At 44.4% G+C, this 20,722-nt stretch overlaps 1 protein-coding gene across 2 annotated transcripts in view; it reads right to left on the reverse strand.

The window, feature by feature from the left end:
- Positions 1-20,722, reverse strand: part of Oxsr1 (oxidative stress responsive kinase 1) — an 83,397-nt gene that overhangs the window by 25,004 nt on the left and 37,671 nt on the right. For both annotated transcript variants that reach the window (XM_021172478.3, XM_085828176.1), the window contains exons 5-8: positions 11,523-11,578; positions 7,623-7,732; positions 6,081-6,182; positions 4,186-4,319 (exon numbers count right to left, since the gene is read on the reverse strand). In XM_021172478.3, coding sequence (XP_021028137.1) covers positions 4,186-4,319; positions 6,081-6,182; positions 7,623-7,732; positions 11,523-11,578 — 402 coding nt within the window. The remainder of the gene's footprint in view (positions 1-4,185; positions 4,320-6,080; positions 6,183-7,622; positions 7,733-11,522; positions 11,579-20,722) is intronic.

Below are 20,722 nucleotides of genomic sequence, written 5' to 3' on the forward strand. Positions count from 1 at the left end.
TTTTTCAATTTTCGAAAATTCAGTTCAGTCATGCATGATCTTGTTTGGAGTAAATTCTTCATTATCAACTTTACGAGCTTTTAAAAGAGGACCACTAAAAATAAAGAATTTACTCTTCAAAGGCCATACCTACTCTTAGCACGTACTTACCATGGACTGCTAGACCATGCTATTTCTCAGAAGCTAAGAGGAACAGAGCAGTGCTCAGGACAGGTGTGTATCAAGGGGCTTGTACAAGCCTGGTAAGCAGGTACCTTCGAGCACAACTTCAGCCTCCACAGTGGCTCTAAGCACTACTGTGCAGTACAACACCTGGGTGCTACTTTCAGTTCCTCACCAAAAGCATAGTATTTGGGAGCAAGAGCCAGGTACTGGTAGTTCTTATATATATATATATTTGGTTTTTCGAGACAGGGTCTCTCTGTAGCCCTGGCTGTCCTGGAACTCACTCTGTAGACCAGGCCTGCCTCTGCCTCCCGAGTGCTGGGATTACAGGCGTGCGTGCGCCACCACGCCCGGGGGTGCTGGTAGTTCTTCCACCTTCCCGGGTAATTCCAGGTAAATGCCAAGCTGGAGCCCACGCTTCTGAAGATAAACAGAGACAGGAAGGAGCAAACGGCCAATGCCGACAGACTGAGTTAAACAGTGACGTTCTCTCAGTAGTGCAGTGCCTGTGCTGTCCAGGACAGCGTCTTTCTGTTCATTTTGTTGTTCCAGGTCCATTTCCTTTTTTCTAAAGTACAACTTTAGAGTGAAGTCTAAATTAACGTAAAAAACTATCTTACTTTCATGTTCACTTTTGAATAATATGAAAGTGACTGCCTGGAAAACTGACAGTTATCCTCACTCAGCATTACTTGTTCCAGCCTCACCGCTGAAACTAGAGGAGGTCGTTGTCATCTACCTGCAGTCAGTGCTCGGGTTCAGAGACGACTGAGGCTACACAAGGAGAGCACGTAGGAGAGGAGGCATGCTGGGTAGGATTTGGGACAGGCAGTTTTTAACATGGGGATTCAAGAGCTAGAAAGCCCGTTTTATCTTTTCTTTATTATTATTATTATTATTATTTCTGTAAATGGCGTGTATCCAAGCCTAGCATCAAAGTTGGCTGAATAGCCATGAGTGGTCGTTAACCTTCTTATCCTCCTAGTCCTTCCTTAATGCTTGGATGGAAGGCCTGTGTTAACATGGCTAATTTCCACTGTTATTTGAAATAACACTTCTCCATTCTCACTAGTCTCTCCTTGAGCAGTCTACACTACTCATGTGACTGTGTATATACAGGTTGAACATCCTATTTTATTACAGGAGACATTGGGCAGGGCTGGTTGTGCTCTGATCTGTTTCTTCTTTGTGAAGCAGGGAGTGGAAAATGCTGTGGATTTGTGAAAACTAAGTGAGATGGCGAACGGTGCGTGTGCTCACACAGAGTGTGTGTGTGTGTGTGTGTGTGTGTGTGTGTGTGTGTGTGTGTGTGTTCACATGGCACATGCCCTCACACATTCATTGTTCATACGCACCAGCTAGTTATAGTTAATCAGTCAATAGTTTGTTGTTTTGCTGTTTTCTTTCAATTCTTTTGTTTAATGGAGTTGTATTTTGTGTTATTTGACCTTAAAATACTTAATGCTTAATTCTATACTTCCCAGATACACACACACACACACACACACACACACACACACAGAGACTTATGAAACAATTGAAAAAGATAGTATACAATTCTTTCATATCCTTCACTAGCTCCTTGAAGTTAACATTTTATGTAACCGAATTACAGTTATCAAGAAGCAACCTAGTCACTACCAGTACAATCTCTAACTAGAAAGTACAGCTCTTTTTGATTTCTTCTGTTTCCCACAGGCCTGTCTGTCGGAGCACCCGTGGCATCCCCCGTCACACCTATTCTCCAAGTCTAATTACTCTGACCAGTCATGCTTTTCAATTTTTTTCTTTGCTTAACACTTCTGACAAATACTGGCTGAGTATTCTATAGCATATTCCTCAGCCTGGGGCTCTCTGAGGTGAATAGCTTCACGAGGCAATGCGCCTGCCTGCCTGCCTGCCTGCCTGCCTGCCTGCCTGCCTGCCTGCCTGCCTGCCTTCCTTCCTTCCTTCCTTCCTTCCTTCCTTCCTTCCTTCCTTCCTTCCTTCCGGGAGTTCGTTATGCTGTATGATCACTTAGTGGAGAAGGTGCCTGTCCACCAAGCCTCCTCACTGTTAAGTTCTTCTTTCTTCAACTTTATTCAATCAGGAGCAAATCAAGAGTCCAGCCCACACATTTTATCTGCATCTCTCAGTTCTGAAAGTCTTGCTTGACTCTTTGAAGAACTAATGCTATTGTAAGCTGACTCTAGTTCACCTTACATGGCCGCCATGTGGGCTGCAGCTTGAACAGCTGACAGCAGCTTGAGCCGAGCACGTCGGGCCCAGAGCTATGGGCCCTGGGTTGGCAGGTGTTCAAGTGCCGAGTGCACTTCTGAAGCTGCCTAACAACCGCATTTCTCTGCTTAAGGTGCTGGGTACACACTTAGTGTGGCAAGTACAAATTCAGACTCTCCATCTGTAGGAAGGAAGGAAAGTCAAAACAATGAGAGATTTTGTTGCTTCTTGGAAATGACTGAGAAGGACAGCTTCTTGTATGTGCTATACATATACACAGAGACAAAAAACTCATATGCATAAATGAGGAAGATATTTTTTGATGGTCCTCTAAGCAGAAACTCAGCTGAACATTTCCTCCAGGTGGACCCACAGTCCCAATTTCAAGAGTCACAGCATGGAGTCAAAAACTCAACCTCGTAGAACATCAGACTGAGTAGTGCTCTGCTGGTGGCCACTGGATTAGTTAGACTTTCTACTGTAATTTACATAATCTTCACATTTCTGGCACCTAAGGATCTTACATTTGATGGATTTTTATATGTTACTTCTAGGTATTTGTAAAGGGGGGGGGTTGTGTTCTTTTTATCAGCTAACTTGGCAGAAACAAAAGAATTCCCTATCAGTTTTAGCCACTGATGAAAAACAGAAGAAATCCTAAAACCATGAACAGGAACTTGGCTGCCTGTTTTCCTTACCCTTTCCAATATTTCCAACAGTAAATTCTGAAGCCCCATTACATACACTAGACACATGACCAAGGATATCTAAGTCTTTTACTTTTGTAGACCTTTAGAGAAAACAGAATTAAACAACTTTCAGTATTAAGACACAGTGGAATACAGTCTGCCTGTGGAATCCCAGGAGAACTGCTTCCAGGACCCCTCTGCCAACAGCAAAACCCTGATGCTCAATCCCTTGTATTTAAATGGAATGTTATCTGTGTAGAACCCACACAACCCTCCTGCACTTTATACCCCCTCCAGCTTCATGAGGGTAGCTGCTACCATGCCAAGTATACTACGATGCTCAAGAAATGTGGACAAAGAAAAGGCTGGTGCTGCTGAGCACGGATGGAATCTGATCAGAGTCCTTGGATCCACGGTAGATCAATCTGTAGCTGTGGAGGTGGTGGATGTGGGAAGCTGGTGCACACATGGAAACAGAGTGAGACACAGTGGGGATGCAGCCCCAGTTACAGTCAATGATCCTCAGAGTCAGCTTCCACCTCTAGGACTAGGGATGGGGCGACCTCAAAGCACAGGTTCTACTCACTGACCTCGCCTCCAGTGCTGCTCACCACCACCACACATAAACACCCTTTGTTAAGAATCTGCTGCTTGCCAACCAATGTCTAAAGCCAACGAGGAAACTATTTGAAACTTTGACTACAAGTATCTTTCCTACATAAAAAGTAAAATTATTTGACATGAAGTATAAATATGTTGTTACAGTCCTTTTGTTATTAAATTGTAAATGGCAGTTATATTTCAAGTGAAGGTTGAAAAAAGAAAAACTTGCCCATTAACATGGCCTGTTACTAATACAGAATTCACAAATATAATTTCATAGCTTTAAGAAATGGATCAAGAAATATCTGGGCAACTGAGAGATATATATATAAGTACATGAAATCAACTCAGTCCCTTCCAAGCTTGTAAGATGGCCTTTACGAATGTTTCTAATGGTTGTCATTCATTTAAGAATACGCACATAATATTGTGTATACAAATGGGATTCTTAGGGATTCCCAGACCGTTTTAGGTATCAAAAGAGACATGTCATATTTATCCAATATTTTACCTTTTTTCTGGATCCTTTTGAAGGCACAATGAAATCATTTTTCTAAATGATTTTCCATATTTCTTCAGCATTTCTTTATCTTGAACACCAGTTTCCAAAGAAGGAGGGTCGTTCTGGAGTGTCAGCATTAAAACCTGTGTAGTAAGAAGTTTGGTTTCTTTAAAGCCCAGTGATGCTATGTGACTGTCTTTATTTCACTCCGGGTGTGGAGTACGGGCTGCCTCGATTGTCTACAGAAGCTAACTATGGTTGGTCTCGAACTCTAGCAGGGGTGTGGCTTGTGCCAGCTGCAGAGAGTTTATGATTGGAATTCTGGGCACTCTTGAGAGGGTGTAAACGGGAGACTCCGAGAGAGCCTGTGGAGGCTGCTGCTCTCCATGCTGCTGCTGCTTCCTGTTGTTGCAGTCTGTCAAGTGGTCTTGAGCAAAGAGAAGAGAAGAAATTGGATATCTTAATGACAAAGACTGGACTTGCTCCAAGGAACATGATGCCCCTAAGCCGCAGCAAGTAGTCTAAAGAGGTCTATGCCCCCTTTCCCCTCTAACCTTCTTTCCCTCCTACCTAGTGTTGGAGGTTGGAAGGGATCAGGGTGAAATTAGGGTTCGAAGGGAGGTAGATATGGGAACCCAAAAAAAGTAGCTCACGAAAGTATACCAATAAACCTGTAAAATTTTTCAGTACAGTATAGACATATGAGCTATTTAAGTACAAGGACCTGAGTTCAATCCTTCAGAACTCACATAAAAAAGCTGGGTGTGGTGGTCTACTTCTGTAATCCCAGCTGGGAAGGGAAATGGGGCTTGTTGGCCAACCAGTCGAGCCAAACTGGCAAGCTCCAGAGTTCAGGGAGAAACCCTATCTCAAAATGTAAGGCGAAGAGTGATTGAGGAACACAGTTGACAACAACCTCTGCTCTCTAAAAGCACACACATACATGGGTATAAACACACACACAGGTACACGGGGTACACGGGGTACACAGACATACGTGGGGTTTTACGGTCAGGGTTATAGCTTGGGGGATATGTGTTCTTTTCTAGCATTAGGCCCTGGGCTCAACACCCAGCACCACAAAAACCAGACTGGTTGTTCTGAGTCCCATGTATACTGGACACTAGTTAAAAGCTATATATAGATAGTGGATCCCCACAAGTGCCCACTGTCAACTGCTATTACATCCTTCAGTTACAATCGCTCATCTCTTCATGTCCACAGACTTAGTTCTTCCATTCCCAAACTACTGTAAAATTAGAAATGTGAAAACACAGCAGAAGCATGGCCTCCTCAGCTTCACCTACTGCTTGCTCTCTTTTTCCTTGACTTCTCATAGTATGGAGCCTTCTCTTCCAGAAATTTCTATTACAGAAATCACCAACTGTCACAAACCTACGTGTGGTTCAGGTTCTTAGTTCACGTTCTTCCTGCCTCCCCTGCAACCTTAGTTACTCTGTCAGCAGAGCCTATGAAGGGCAGATGAGTAGAGAGGCAAGGAGGTTGGGTAATAGACACCAATGCAGTTCAACTCCACAGCTCTGTCCTCACAGAACAGCAAGGCCACTAAAGGTCAGCAATTCTGTACACACTCTGTTAAGAACTAAACAAAAGACTTCAATGGCTCTGAATCCAAGAAGAGTCTGGGTACAGTGATGGCTATACATCGTGAACATACTTATTACTTAAATACACAATCAAAAATGGTTTATCCTGATTTTGTTCCCTATACAATACAAAGTAGAAATGGTTACGTTGGTAATTTTATTAGAAAGATTATATTTTGCTATAATACACATAAAAACAAGGAAAATAAATAACCATAGGTATGACTGGCAAATGTAAAAGGTTCTGAAAAGTCACTGGGACCTGAGCTAGAATAATACTTTGAATATGAGCCTCACCTTCATTGGTGGATATTTATGATAAGGAGCTGCCCCTGTGGCCAGTTCAATCGCGGTGATTCCAAAACTCCAAATATCAGCTTTAAAATCATAACCTCGAACCTGAAAAGGATTGGGGGGAGATGGGAAGGAGAGAGAGGTGCACAATTACTTTAACCAGCCTAAAACACTCTTACAAAAGTTTCTAGTATGTCATGAAAAATTGGGGGTTGGGGAAGGCAGGAGTGAGGGGTCCCCTGTGCAGCCCAGGCTACCCCTGAATTTTTGATTCAATATTCCCTATGTCCACAAGCCTCCTCACAGACAGCTCAGGGGCAGCTCCTGCTCATCTGAGAAGTAGGTTTAGCCCCTAACATACCCTCCATCCCAGGAAAACCAATGAAGCCTCATATTCCTTCATACCTCTCTCCCCTGCTCTAGCCTTTCTTCACAACCTGTTTGTTCACTCTGTTCCCGAGTGCAGCGGCCTCTTAAGACCCTGTGTGGCCTGGGGTGCCCTCCTTCCACAAGCTGGGTATAGTAATATATGCATGTATATAGGAAAATATGTATATAGTAATACATCTGTGACATTTGTGAATAAATCCTACACACATACAGCGCTGAGAGTAGCCTGGAGTCCTGAGCAACAAGGCTGCTCTGCATCTGGTTTAGGAGCCCTTTACACGTGCTCGCATGGATGAGACCATCAGCGATGAATGCACGCAACAAGAAAGAACCTGAAGAAACACTGTCTTCTTTTCTTTCTGGAGACAATATCTGGCTATATGCCCCAGGCTGGCATCAACCTCACCATCCCCCTGTCCTAGTCTACACCTGGATAACCTGTATACCCTACCAAATCCTACAGGAAGATTCTAGAGTAGACAGAGCCAGACCTGCTGGCATATGTCTTTAAAGGCAAGAGGATCTCTGAGTTTGAGGCCAGACTGGTCTACAGAGTGAGGTCTAGGACAGCCAGGGCTACACAGAGAAACTGTGTCTTGAAAAACAAAATGAGTAGATGAGTCAAAAGTGGTCAGAGAAACAGCCCGACAGCAGGAGGGCCATGAAGACAGTAGGAAGGGAACAGTACTGCAGTGCTCAACACTTCAAAACCACAGGGGAGGTGAGACGAGGACTAAAGAGTGTGTGCTACAATCAGCTATGTTTACTGTGGTAAAACAGATGACAGGAGACTGCAGCGAGCAGCTGCCGTGCAAGCAGGAAAAGGAGAAGAGCGCCAGCAGTGAAAACTCCCGGGTGAAGAACCAGGTCACCTAGTCTGCACTAAGATAACTTCTTATGCTCTTTACTCCCCTACTCCTTGGATTATCTTTGGTATAGCCTTGAGTTTCTTGTGTAGTGTGTAGTTTTTGCTGTTGTTTGCTTTGCTTTGTACTGCAATAATATCTTTTCTTAGATTAAGCTCTCAACCAATCAACAGAAAAATGCAATTCATGCATCTAACATGGAACATCGATCAAACATAAGCACTAAGGCTTGTGGCTTGGTTTAACAACAAAATCCTGAACCATTTCAAAAACACAAAACCCACAATACCTGCTCCATAACTTCGGGTGCCATCCAGCAGGGGGTGCCAACAAACGTTTTTCTCACTTTATTTCTGGTAATGTCACCACCAGTGGCTAAAAAAGCACTAACACCGAAATCTGAAACAGAGCAGACAGCACAGCAGCCTTAGCAGCTGAACAGGACAGCTCCCCACATCTCACCAACCCGGGCTGCTGGCAACAGATGGGCTGTGGGCCAGGTTAGCCCTGAGAGTTCTGTATGACATATTTGTGTATGTCAATGGATGAGCCCCTGTAGAGTCAGACGATGACAGCAGTTGGGGAGAAGGTGTGGAGGTCTGGGCCCACTGGGAGAGGAGTGGTCAATGCTCTGGAAAGACCCCATGCTGCAGGCCCCTTCTTGCTGCTCTCAGCTTCCTGACAGCCACACACAGCTTCCACCTCCCAATGTTCTCATTCTGCTTGCCTCAGGGTTAGGGCTACCATCCAAATCAATGGGTCTAGTTAGCCCTGGACTAAAACCTATGAAACCAAAAGCCCCCCACCCATGCACACATACATACACAAAAACCCCATAGAATCAGAGAATATATCTGAAGTCACAACTGAAAACGTATTGATGTCCAGAATATACAAAGAATCACTACATTATATTACAGTGCTAAAGAGTCAGAAGCCAATTCAGGCTACAAAGCGAGATTCTGTCTTTAAAGGGGGTGGGGAGGAGGCGGGGGAGAAAGGAAAAATCTACAATTAAACAGCAACAAACAATACATTTAAAAGAACAGGACAAAACCATAAGATTGACATAATTTAGATGACAAAAAAACCTAGAAGCTAGACACGGTGGCATATAGCTTTAATTCCAGCAGTGGCAAGCTGATCTCTATGAGTCTCAGACTACCCTGGTCTATATAGTGAGTTCCAGGCTAGCTTGGGCTAGCTATATATAAAAAAGAAAAAAAAAAAAAAAAAACCTGTCTTAAAAAAAATTTTAAAAACTAGAAAGTTAGTTTTGTTATACATGTCGAGAAATTGAAATCCTTATGAATTGCAGATACAAATGAAAATACAATTACTATATGACATAGGACAATACTTTTTTATAAAAAGGTTAATGTAAAATCATCATATGATCCACCAATTCTAAGAAGATATACCCAGAAGAAAATAAGCCAGGCATGGTAACACATGGCTACAGTCCTAGCACAGAAGATGGGGGGGAATCAGAAGTTCAAGCTAGCCTGGGCTACATACAATAAGAGAGAAGTAAAAGGGAAGAAGGGAGAGAGGGGAGAAGGAAGGGGGAAGAAGAAAGGACAGAAACAGGAACTGAGATAGTTATGCACAATTTATAACAACATTTTTCAACATAGACAAAAAGATATACAATTTGACAATTCACTGATAGATCAATGTGTAAAACATGTGATGTATGTGAATCTGTGGGTTGTATTTTTAGGTGTTCACTATCTCTTACAGCCACAAAACCTCACACTGGTATATGGTATATATGGTTAACACTGGTATATTTTCCATTAAAACACATCAAAAAAATAAATAAAATTGTTGTAAGTTAGTTAAGGAATAGGGAAGGGAAGTGAGCAGCAGAGCTCTGCTCACTGGACACACAGCTAGACACAGGTCCTCATGTTCAACACACCTCCCCATATTATAACTTCACAATTTCTTATTGCTTTTTAGGTAGCATAGTTGTATTACTTTTCATCAGGTGGTATGCTGGTGTCTACCGTCTACCTATGAACGGCATCAGGAATGTCTGAACTCGCGCCCGCGTGAGGATGACTTTCTCGTCTCCACAGTAGACGCCATAGCTCTGCATATGCACATCCTCAACTTCACCGAAGCCACCAGAGGCTCAGACTTACTTCTACCAGCAGCTAAGATGCTGTGCTCTTGCTCTGCACCATCAGTCGGCTCTGCTGGGTGCTGTGGTGAAGGCAGTCACTGGCACTTAGTGAGTGCTTTACGTTCAGTGCCTTACATGCCTGTGCTCTGCATCTCTCCCATCGTCATGGATAGTACATGTATGTGTGTACATGGAAGGGCGCTCACCTGTGCATGTTTGTGATACTGGTTGTAGTCCTCAATCACTATGTTCATTTGTGTGTGTGTGTGTGTGTGTGTCCATCTCATTTTTGAGAGACGGCTTCTCACTACGCCTTAAGCTTGTGGTTTGGGATAGACTAGCTAGCTGGTGAGCCCCTGAAAGCCTCCTATCTCTGCTCTCTCCTCCAGTCAGGGTCAGACACATGCTGTTGCATGTATATTAATGCTGGAATTACCCTACTCTGCGTCTTGTCTTTAGTGAAAAAGTGTCTCTTTTGACAAAAAGAGAGTTAATGGTAAAGGAATCAACTTTATGTTGGATAAAATTATTACCTTACTTCAGGATTTAAAGGTACTCGCCAAAATTTTCTTTTAAAAACTGAATATATTATCCTGATTCACTTGATTATTGTAGCAGTCTGGGACCAAACAGTAGGAGACTGTTCAGTCAAAAGAGCCATCTGTGGGAAGAAATGATCCAGTCTTCCCCCTAAGCTCTAAGACTACCAGAACTATGCTCCCTAAAAGGCAGAGACTCCATGGCACCCTTGGGTTATCCCTTCCTAGTGCTGTGACTTTATAAAGCCACTCAAGGGGACAGGAGTTTTCCTGGCTCATGATTCTAGGTTATATAGCTCACTCATATTTAGGAGTCAAGGTGACAGGAACCTGAAAGAGCTGCTCACACTGTGTTTCCAGTCAAGACCAGCTAGCCACCGATGTATGTGTTCATGCTGGTACTCAGCTGACTCTCCTTTCATTCACAGCACAGCAGCTAGCACATAAACTGGTGACACCCACATTCATGGAGAGTCAGCCCAGTTCAACTAACCTAATTCAGAATGCCCTACACACGTCCATAGTGTTAGCATTCTGTCTAAGCTCCACCCCACAGTTCCAAGTAGGCCTGACACACTGTAAAAGAGGCTGCTCGCCCCTCCTTGCTGTGCTGCTCTCTTGCTCTCACTTGCTCTTGTTCTTCCCTTACCCTCTCTCTCTCTCTCCATGCTCATGACCTGCTTCTTCTCCTCTTCTCCCCTCCCACCCCACATCTCTCTCTGCCTCTACTACTCTCCCCACCCCTGAATAAACTCTACTCTATACTATACCATTGTGTGGCTGGTCCCTCAGGGAGAAGGGATGCCTCGGGACGGCCAGCTGAGGCCCACACCTGACCACACCTCCATAGAACCATAGAACGTATGCCCCTTCTCTTTATCTTTTTATAAACACATCACATAGGCCAGCCTGATCTGCTTATGGAGACTTCTGTCCCAGGCTCTAGAGTGAGTAAGTTGACAATTAAAACCAACCATCACTTTGTATCACCTCTCATCAGAGGTGATAACTGTTTCTCCTTTAAATAAGCACGGGCTGCTCTGACACAGAACCCTATCAGAAGATCCTACACCTAATGAAGATGAGGAGAGGGAAAATAATAGGAAGCAATGAGTGATGGCCAGGAAAATGCCTACATGTGGTAGAGGCCATCTTTAGAGGGTGCTTACATAGAAAGATGTCCTAAAAACAGGATCATCAGATACTAAGAAAACACAAAAAACAAATAAGGTGGTTCTGCTGGCTATTACATCAAAATAAAACAAAATCCTGTGAAGTGGAATAGGGGCTCAGTGGGTAAGATCCTTTCTACACAAGCATGAGGATCTAGGTCCGAATCCCCAGCACCCACACACATGTTAGGCAGGCATGGGAGCTACATGTAATGAATGCTCAAGATGCTCTGAAGCAAAGGTGAAAGCACATGCATACATCATGTGACACACACACACGCACGCACAGAGTCGGGTATACACACTCACACAAACCAGAAAAGCACGGTGGCCCTGTTCATCATTACCTGCAATCTGCACAGAGCCGTCTTCTCCTAGAAGAATGTTTCCAGCTTTCACATCTCTTCAAAGAAAAAAACACCATCAAACATTTGTTCTTTAGAATGGCAAAATTTAAGCAACTGTTTATTTACAATACATTTGCAGTATTTAAATAGTTTTATATTAAAGAGTATTAAACCAATACTTTTTTTTTAATTTTAGCCACTTATATTATAATCCAAACATAAGATTATAATCTAGGAAAGTAAAGCTCACTAAATGCTGGCTGGGATGCTAATGGCCAAAGGAAGCAGCTCATCTCACCTCCCCTATCCTTACTGCTCTAACACACTAATTTCTTTTATATAAACTAAATGCTAAAAACGGTGAATCACTCTCTTCCCAGTTCCTCAACTCTCCGTTGTTTGTTTGTTTGGAAGTTTTGCTATATAACTCACACTGGTCTCTCTCCCATGATCCTCCTGCCTCAACAACCCAAACACACGGGGATAGGGATGCCCTTTAAATATATTCTGAAGAAGGGGCAAGCTTCATATAATGTAGCTTTTCTTTTTTTGCTTAAACAACAGAATAGGAATATAAATACATACATATATATATAGATATATATATAGATTACATATATAGTTACACATGTATATACACACACACATATAAACATACATATATTTACATGTGTATATAGACATAAAATACTTCTCAAAGGAATCAGAATAAAATGGCAAAAAGTGATCTTCTTTAGACCAGAGCATTGTAATTGAATAATAAGATGTTTTTAAATGCTTTACATAAAAATTGAAAAGAAAGTTTAACGCCTTAAGCTTAGTATCTCATTAACATCTTACATCAATATAGTACTTTTGTTAAAATTAGTGAACACAAGTAAGACATCATGACTAAAGCCCACAGTGCTAGATCTCAGGCAGAAATGAGCTCGAGCTGGACTACAGAGAAATCTCTGGTGGTTGGTTAAAAGCCATCTTTGCTCAGGAACTTGTGAAAGGGTTCAGACCCACCCCTGACTTACACCTGTGGCTGCACATAAGAGCCCATGCTGGCTTGCAGATCCCTCAGTCCCTTTTCACACACACTTGTAAGTTTCAAGTCAGGCCCTTTGCCTCCCTGACTCCCACACTATGCACTATTGCTCACTGCCCCCAGGCTGTCTCTGATCTCAGCTGCTCTCATGACTCTCTCACAGATAGCCCTGACCATGTCCACGCTCAGTCTGTTTCTTTTCTCTCTGCTCTCAACTCTTCCAACTCTGGCTGTTCTCACTTTTATCCACAATAACCATCCCTGCACCATCATGAAGTGGACATTTCAGTGAGTTCTTTACTGTGTCCCTCACAGCCACACAGCTTCTTCAGGTTCCCTTATTTTTTAAGCAATGTTCCTTTTTTATCCAAGACTCCATCCAGGACAGCTAATTACATTTAGCTACTAGGTCTCACTAGGCTCTCCACAGTGACAATTTCTGAGTGTCCTTGCCTTTGGTGACCTTGCAGTTGTGAGGGAAATCTTAAGCAAGAATAATGGGTACGAAACCATCCCTTGAAATGGAAACCCCCATCACGTCCCCTTCCCCCTGCCTCTATGAGGGCTCTCCCCCCACCCACCCACCCACCCACTCACTCACTCCTGCCTTTCAGCCCTGGCATTCCCCTACACTGGGGCATTGAACACCCTCAGACCCAAGGTCCACTCCTCCCACTGATATCCAACAAGCCCATCTTCTGTCATATATGCGGCCAGAGCCATGGGTCCCTCCACGTGTACTCTTTGGTTGGTGGTCCAGTCCCTCGGAGCTCGGGGAAGTCTGGCCAGTTGACACTGTTGCCCCACCCCCATGGGGCTACAAACCCCCATAAGCAACTACTTCCCAGCAACAACAGCGTCTTGGTTTGGCAACTGTATATGGGATGAAGTCTCAGGTGGGGAAGTGTGGGGCAGCAAGCTGTGCAGACAGCCCTGTCCCGGGCGGTCTGGCACAGTCAGGATGGCACAGCCCACTATAAAAGGAGCTGCTTGCCCCCCCCTTCTCTTACCTCTTATTCTCTCACTCTTGCTCTTGCTCCCTCTCTCTCCGCCTTCGCTTCTCCCCTCCCTTCTTCCCTCCTCTCCACGTGGCCATAGCTGGCCTCTACTTTCCTACTCTCTCCCTCTCTCTGCCTTTCTACAAAAAACTACTTGAAACCATGGACTGCCCCTTTTCATCAGGACCCACCATGCTGGAGCAATGGAGCAGGTCTTCCCCTAATGAGCCATGCAGGGAGGCTTCCCTGCGCTCCAGCCATGGCTGCCAGCCAACCCAAGCCTCTCAGAGTTCCCAGCCACAGCTTCTGCCAACCCAAGCTGCCAACTGAGCAAGACAAGTACGGAGGTAACCAGCCAGAGCCCTCTCCACGCCCTTTTCCCTTCCACACCAGGCCAGAGTCCACTAGCAAGCCACACTGCTCTCAGCTCTTCCATGACATCCAGGGGCATCTGCGGTGTCCAAGACTGAGACTCTGACATCTGTGGCCTCTGTGCGGTCTAAGGACCCCAGAACTGACTCTTCCACAGTACCCAGAGGCGTCTGTGGTGCCCAAGAGTCTGAGCCCAACTCCGGCAGGTCCACAGGGACCTCAGACTGCACCTCCCCCACCCCCGGAGTAGGGTCCTGCGGCCCAGAGGTTCTGTGAGGGTGTGGGCAGTCAAAACTTCCCATGTCCTGCCTCGGCCAGCAGCCCTAGCCCCAAGTGGACACAGACCCCATTTTTACCCCACGGGGAAGTCTCTGGATGGCCTTTCCTTCCATCTCTGCTCCACACTTTGTCTGCATATTTCCTCTTGTGAGTATTTTGTGCCCCCTTCTAAGAAGCTCTGAAGCATCCACCCTTTTGTCTTCCTTCTTCTTGGGCTTCATTATGGTCTGTGAATTGTATCTTGGGTATTCCGAACTTTTAGGCCAATACCCACTTATCAGTAAGTGCATACCATGTTTTCTTTTGTGACTGAGTTATCTCACTCAGGATGATATTTTCAAGTTCCATCCATTTGCCTAAGAATTTCATGAATTCATTGTTTTTAATTGCTGAGTAGTACTCCACTGTGTAAATGTACCACATTTTCTATATCCATTCCTCTGTTGAGGGGCATCTGGGTTCTTTCCAGCTTCTGGCTATTATAAAATAAGGCTGCTATGAACACAGTGGAGCATGTGTCCTTATTACATGTTGGGGAATCTTTTGGGCCCAGGAGTGGTATAGCTGGGTCTTCAGGTAGTACTATGTCCAATTTTCTGAGGAATCATCAGACTGATTTCCAGAGTGGTTGTACCAACTTGCAATCCCACCAACAATGGAGGAATGTTCCTCTCTCTCCACATCCTCACCAGCATCTGCTGTCACCTGAGGTTTTGATCTTAGGCATTCTGACTGGAGTGAGGTGGACTCTCAGGGTTGTTGTGACGTGCATTTCCCTGATGACTAAGGAAGGATGTGAACATTTCTTTAGGTGCTTCTCAGTCATTTGGTATTTCCCAGATGAGAATTCTTTGTTTAGCTTTGTATCCCATTTTTATAGGGTTATTTGGTTCTTTGTAGTCTAGCTTCTTGAGTTCTTTGTATATAATGGATATTAGTTCTCTATCGAATGTAAGGGTTGGTAAAGATCTTTTCCCAATCTGCTGGCTGCCACTTTGTCCTATTGACAATATCCTTTGCCTTACAGAAGCTTTGCAATTTTATGAGGCGCCATTTGTCCATTCTCGGTCTTAGAGCATAAGCCACTGCTGTTCTGTTCAGGAACTTCTCCGCTGTGCCCGTGTTTGAGGCGTTTCCGCACTTTCTCGTCTATTAGATTCAGTGCAACTACTTTCCTTGCTTAATTTGCCTGATAGTCTGTGTTTCCCTCTCAAAGTAAACACGCCATCTGTAGGAGCAGCTTCACGGGTAAAAGCAAAGGAATGGCAGGGCTCACTGAGCCCTCTGAGACACCAGGCAGGCCGCACATGCGACAAGACAAGGGACCTTTCAGCTGAAGAACTTGTTTTGTTGTTTTGCCCCTACCCCATATACACATACCTGAGACAGGCTCTTTCTGTGCAGCCCTGGCTGTCCTGGAACTCTGTAGACCAGGATGGCCTTGAATTCAGAGATCTCCCTGCCTCTGCCTCCCGAGTGCTGGGACTAAAGGCGTGGGCCACTATCACCAGACTAAAGAGTCTGTCTTCCTCTGTCCCAAACAACTGCAAGCAATGCTGCAGGCCGAGGGCTGGCCCGGCTTAGTACACCTCACAACCACACTCATCTGCTCTCGCCGCTTGCTTACTAGGGTTTCTCACATGCCAGTTGCAGGTTCCACCAAAAAATGAAAGGAATGCAATAGACATACTGGGCTTTCTCCAATTTATAGAAAACTTGAAAAGAGATTAAATGAAGCAAGGATTCACAACCAAAATCTAGAAATATACTAGATTAGCAACTTAAAGATGTCCAACACTTTTGTTAAAGCTAATCTCTTTGCTAGGAAAACCACTAGAGCACACTGAGAGAAAAGATTAGAACATGTTCATCCTAATCAGAATCTCTCAAGTCAGTGCTAGTCAACTAAGAACCCACATTCCAGAACCAGGCTCAGCCCCACCCTTAATGACTCAGTGCCTACTGCCAGCCCAGTCATTACCAATGGCCAATGCCACATTTCCACTGTAGCCGGCTGTATTTTCCCTATGTGTGTGCTCCATACCCCTATATACCTGCCATCACATGTGGGTTTTGTGGCATACCTTTGGCCCTATCACCAAGATACTCTTCACCACAGAACCCTTTAATCAGCCTGAACACGAGGATCGAACATCTTTCACATTAGCCATCAAGAGGCAGAGGCAGGCAATGTCTGTGAGTTCAAGGCTACCAGCTCTATCTAACAAGTTCCAGGTCAGCCACAGCTACATACTGAGTCCCTGTCTCAATGAAAACAAAAACAAAAGCCTCAAAAGCCTAGAGGGGGCTGGAGAAATGGCTCAATGCTTAAGAGCACTAACTGCTCTTTCAGTAGTCCTGAGGTCAATTCCTAGCGACCATATGGTGGCTCACAACCATCTGTAATGGGCTGGATGCCCTCTTCTGCTGTGTCTGAAGACAGCAACAGTGTACTCACAAAAATATATAAATAATTCTTTTTAAAAAAGAAAGAAAAGAAAAAAGTCTAGAGGGCTAGACAAGGAAGGTAACTTTAGATAAAGACCTACAATAACAACTGCACTGGATGTTAGGTTAGAGCGCTGCCTTGCCCCACTCCTCAGCGAGGTCCCACAAATTCCATTCCTCTCTCTGTCCAACCCTGCCCACACAGAAAGCCTCCAAACAGAAAAGGCCAAAACACCCAGTCCCACATTACTGCCATCTGTCCCAAGCCAGAAGTCATCAGCCACACAAGACCCCTGCTCCCTACCACAAGCCCAGCAAGTGGCAGACTTCTCCTTTTCCTTCACCTATAATCTGTTTAAAAAAAAAAAAAAATCGTCTGCCCAAAGCTGGTAAACTTGCCCAGGAGCCCATTCCCAAAGAAACCTGCCCTTTTTTACTTTTAATGTGGCTCAAATTGGCTTATTTCTTCAGCGGAGAAAACCTATTATTACTGGACACACAGAAGAAAAAGCAAACCTTCTAAAGATTCATTTCTGCTTCCCAATTCAGCTTTCTCCAGATCTGATTAAAAGTTACTACATTTCAGAGCTGCTCTTAAATCTAAGCTACATGGGACTTCTTGTTCTGGCTGCACTGGTAACCACCTGGAGAGCCGTCCGGCTTTCTGTTTGTTTTGTTTCTTGAGACAGGGTTTCTCTGTGTAACAGCTCTGGCTGCTCTAGAACTCACTCTTTATAGCAAACTGGCCTTGAACTCAGAGTTGCCCGTGACCCTGCCTTCAGAACGCTGGGATTAAAGATGCAAACACCACTGACCAACGTGTGCCAAAGCTTTATTCTAAATTTAAATAAATTTCTGGCAGAAGACCCAGGAGGCAATACTTTTTAAGAGTCTCCCATGTGATTCTGCTATGTCTTAAAGATTGAGAGTCAGGACTAGAGAAATGGCTCAGTTATTAAGAGCACTTACTAGTCTTCCAGAGGACCAAGTTCCCAGCACCCACATCAGGCAGCTCACAGTAGTCTGCAACTTTAGTTCCAGGGATCCAAAGCCCTCTTCTGACTGCCTCACACACAAATAAAAATAATCATTAAAACATTTTTTAAAAGAGTTAACAATCTATTATTTGCAGTATATGGGGGAGGGGGGGGAGAATCATTCCAAACAACATGGAAAGCATACAGAGAACACAAGAACATTTGTCAGTTTAGCAGAGGCCTTGTTTCAAAGACACCCTTTCCTAGTACAGTCACAAGTCTATAGGTAGGGGTGTGTGTGTGTGTGTGTGTGTGTGTTTGTGTGAAGGCACAGGAGAGGAAGAGACAGATAGAAAGACAAACAGATACAAAGAAAAACAGAGAAATTTGTTGGATAAATTTAGTCTCTATCCTTTGAGATTATCCTTTAAAAGTGAAAAAAGTGAAAAAGTAAAAAAAATCTTTAAATCTCAAAATTAAGAAAATCTTTAATTAGTAGAGCTCTTGCAAGAAGTGCTAACAGTACTTCTGAGACCCCCAGGTCTGCCAGAAAGGAGCTCCATCCTGCACCCAAGTGCCTACAAGGCTGACTATCTGGTCACAACTTCAAAAACTTGAGAGGTTAGAATGGTGCAGGTACAGAGCTGGATTCAGATTTATCTCGGGCTGTCTTTAGCCCCCTTATTAGCCTGCCCCCCCCCGCCCCATCCTGCTTGATGTAACACATTTGAGACTATCTGGTGAGAGAGACCTTTTGCACTGTACTGACTTAGCAGAGCACCAGCTCCCACCAACCACAACCTAAGAACCTGACAGACAGCATCTGAACCTGGAAGGCTGGAACTGAGGTTGCCTCCTCTGTTAGAAACACCTACCTCACGTGTCTGTACTGTACTGCACTGTACTGCACTGCACTGCACTGTACTGCACTGCAAAGTGCCCTGGGTTATGGCCTTCTCTGTTCTGTTTTGATGAAGACTTCAGGAAATTGCTCCCTCATTGCAACATGACATTTAGGGTAACCTAATTCTATGGTTCCAGGCCATGAGCACTCACATTTGGCCCCAGAGTAAACAGTTTTTTTTTTTCCCTTTAAGGCAAGGGCTATTTTTTGTGTTGTCTCCATCCTGATGAGCAACACGCCTCTGGTCAGAGCTCTGATGCTCTGACTTGTTTGGTTAGAAGTGGTGAGCAACATCTGCACAGTGACACTGGCAACAAAACACACCGCCTGAGGACTGCGTGAAGAAAGATAAACTCTTATTGTCTGTAGCAGACAGGCTAGAAACAAAGCCCCTGGAGACGCTCACACTTGCTCAACTGACACAAAGGCCTTTGCTACCACTACACTTCTGCCCACCAAAAGGATGTATACAAGAAGCAGAGGAGACTTCAAAAGAGCCTGGTCACAAAGTGCTGGACTGCAGTCACCACCCCAGCTTCTGCAAAGAAGCAGCCTAACATCCAGACGTGCACAAGTCAGCAGCTAGTGCTAGGTGAGTACTCCTCTACTCATTCATCGGACTTCAAAATATAACAAATGTAAACAAAGTACAGGAGAAGCAGACAGTGAGCACACACTAGAAGAGGCTGGGGAAGACAGAGGACGAGGAAGAGGACAGGCAAGTGAAGGGAGGAGGGAGGGAGAGAGGATGAAGGAATTACTGAAAATTCACTGGGAGATTCACCCTACTAGAAGCAGATTGATGATAGCAGAACAATTTTTAATTTTAAGACAGAATTATTAACCTAAAGGACAGACAAAAAAAAAATCAAGAGTGTTTTCAGAAATCTGAGTCAAAAGCAAACATGCTATCATCCATGAAAAAACAGCCAGCCCAGGAGACAGAAAAGGAAAGATAATCTACAAATCAAGACACAGGGAGGGAGGGAGGGAGGGAGGGAGGGAAGGAGGGAGGGAGGGAGGGAGGAAACCATACTTTCAAAACGATCTGTGTGCCCAACAGCAATACAGTGAAACTGTTAAAACCTAGCCCAGAAGCGGGACCATCTCAAAGAGGGTTTGAGATTGATTATCGCCAGGAATCTCTCTGGACATTTGTTAATAATATATCAGAGGTGTGCCCAGAGCCAGAGACACTGGGAACTTTCTTCAGATGATCTTACAGAAGGACAGATGGTGATGGCCTCTTCGTCCTCCTCCTCCTCTTCATGTGTGTCTGTGTGTATCTATGTCTGTCTGTCCCTGTCCCTGTCCCTCTCCCTCTTCCTCTTCCTGAGAGAAAGCACTCTGCAGGGCATGGGAGTTACACACACAGTTAACACTGACATAACGCTGGCACAATGGTGGCTACAAGTTAATGAGATATATCCGAAGGACTGGATTGAGAGCTGGTTCAAGGTAGAGTGCACTCTACTTTGGTAGAGGGCCCAAGTTTGGTCACTACTACCCACAATCAGGAGATTCTCAAGAACCTGTAAGTGCAGTTACAGGGACTACGACATCCTCTCCATTATGGCTGGAGAAGGGTTCATAAGGCCTCCTTGATGGGCTACAAGCAATGTGATTCCAGAGAGAGGGAGGGTTACATTCCTAAATTGTCTAGCCACTGCTAACTGGCTTCCATCAAGTAAGTAACCCCGTAACTATGCTCAAACAAGCAGGGGGTCAAGTGAAAGGGGTGAGAGGACAACGGGGCAGGAAGAGGTTCATTGCATACATGTATTAAACCATGAAGGGATAATTATTAAATAAAGTCTAAAATGTTTTCCCAAAGGATCTCAACTGTTCCAAGTGGGCCTGACAATCTGAGGCTTCTCTGCAACTGTCTCTGGTAGACCTATGAAACATCTCTGCGACTGTTTCTGATGCTTTTCTCAGGTATCTGAAGTCAAGATGGTTGGTATTGTCAGCTATAAACCAGGATACACATGACATTTATGATTACAAAGTTATTTACTCAGCTACATACGTGCATCCATGCATACATGCATACATAAATACAAAATGAGATTTTATTTACTGGCTTGTCTGCTTGCTCACTTCGTGATAGAGACATAGGAGAAAACTTCAAGAAGCCTCCTTTATAAAATGTTGAAAGTGCTACTAAAATCCCTAATCCCCCTGTGTGT

The sequence above is a fragment of the Mus caroli genome, unplaced genomic scaffold, assembly GCF_978045245.1.
Source record: "Mus caroli unplaced genomic scaffold, Mus_caroli_1 scaffold_11, whole genome shotgun sequence".
Classification (NCBI taxonomy): Eukaryota; Metazoa; Chordata; class Mammalia; order Rodentia; family Muridae; genus Mus; species Mus caroli.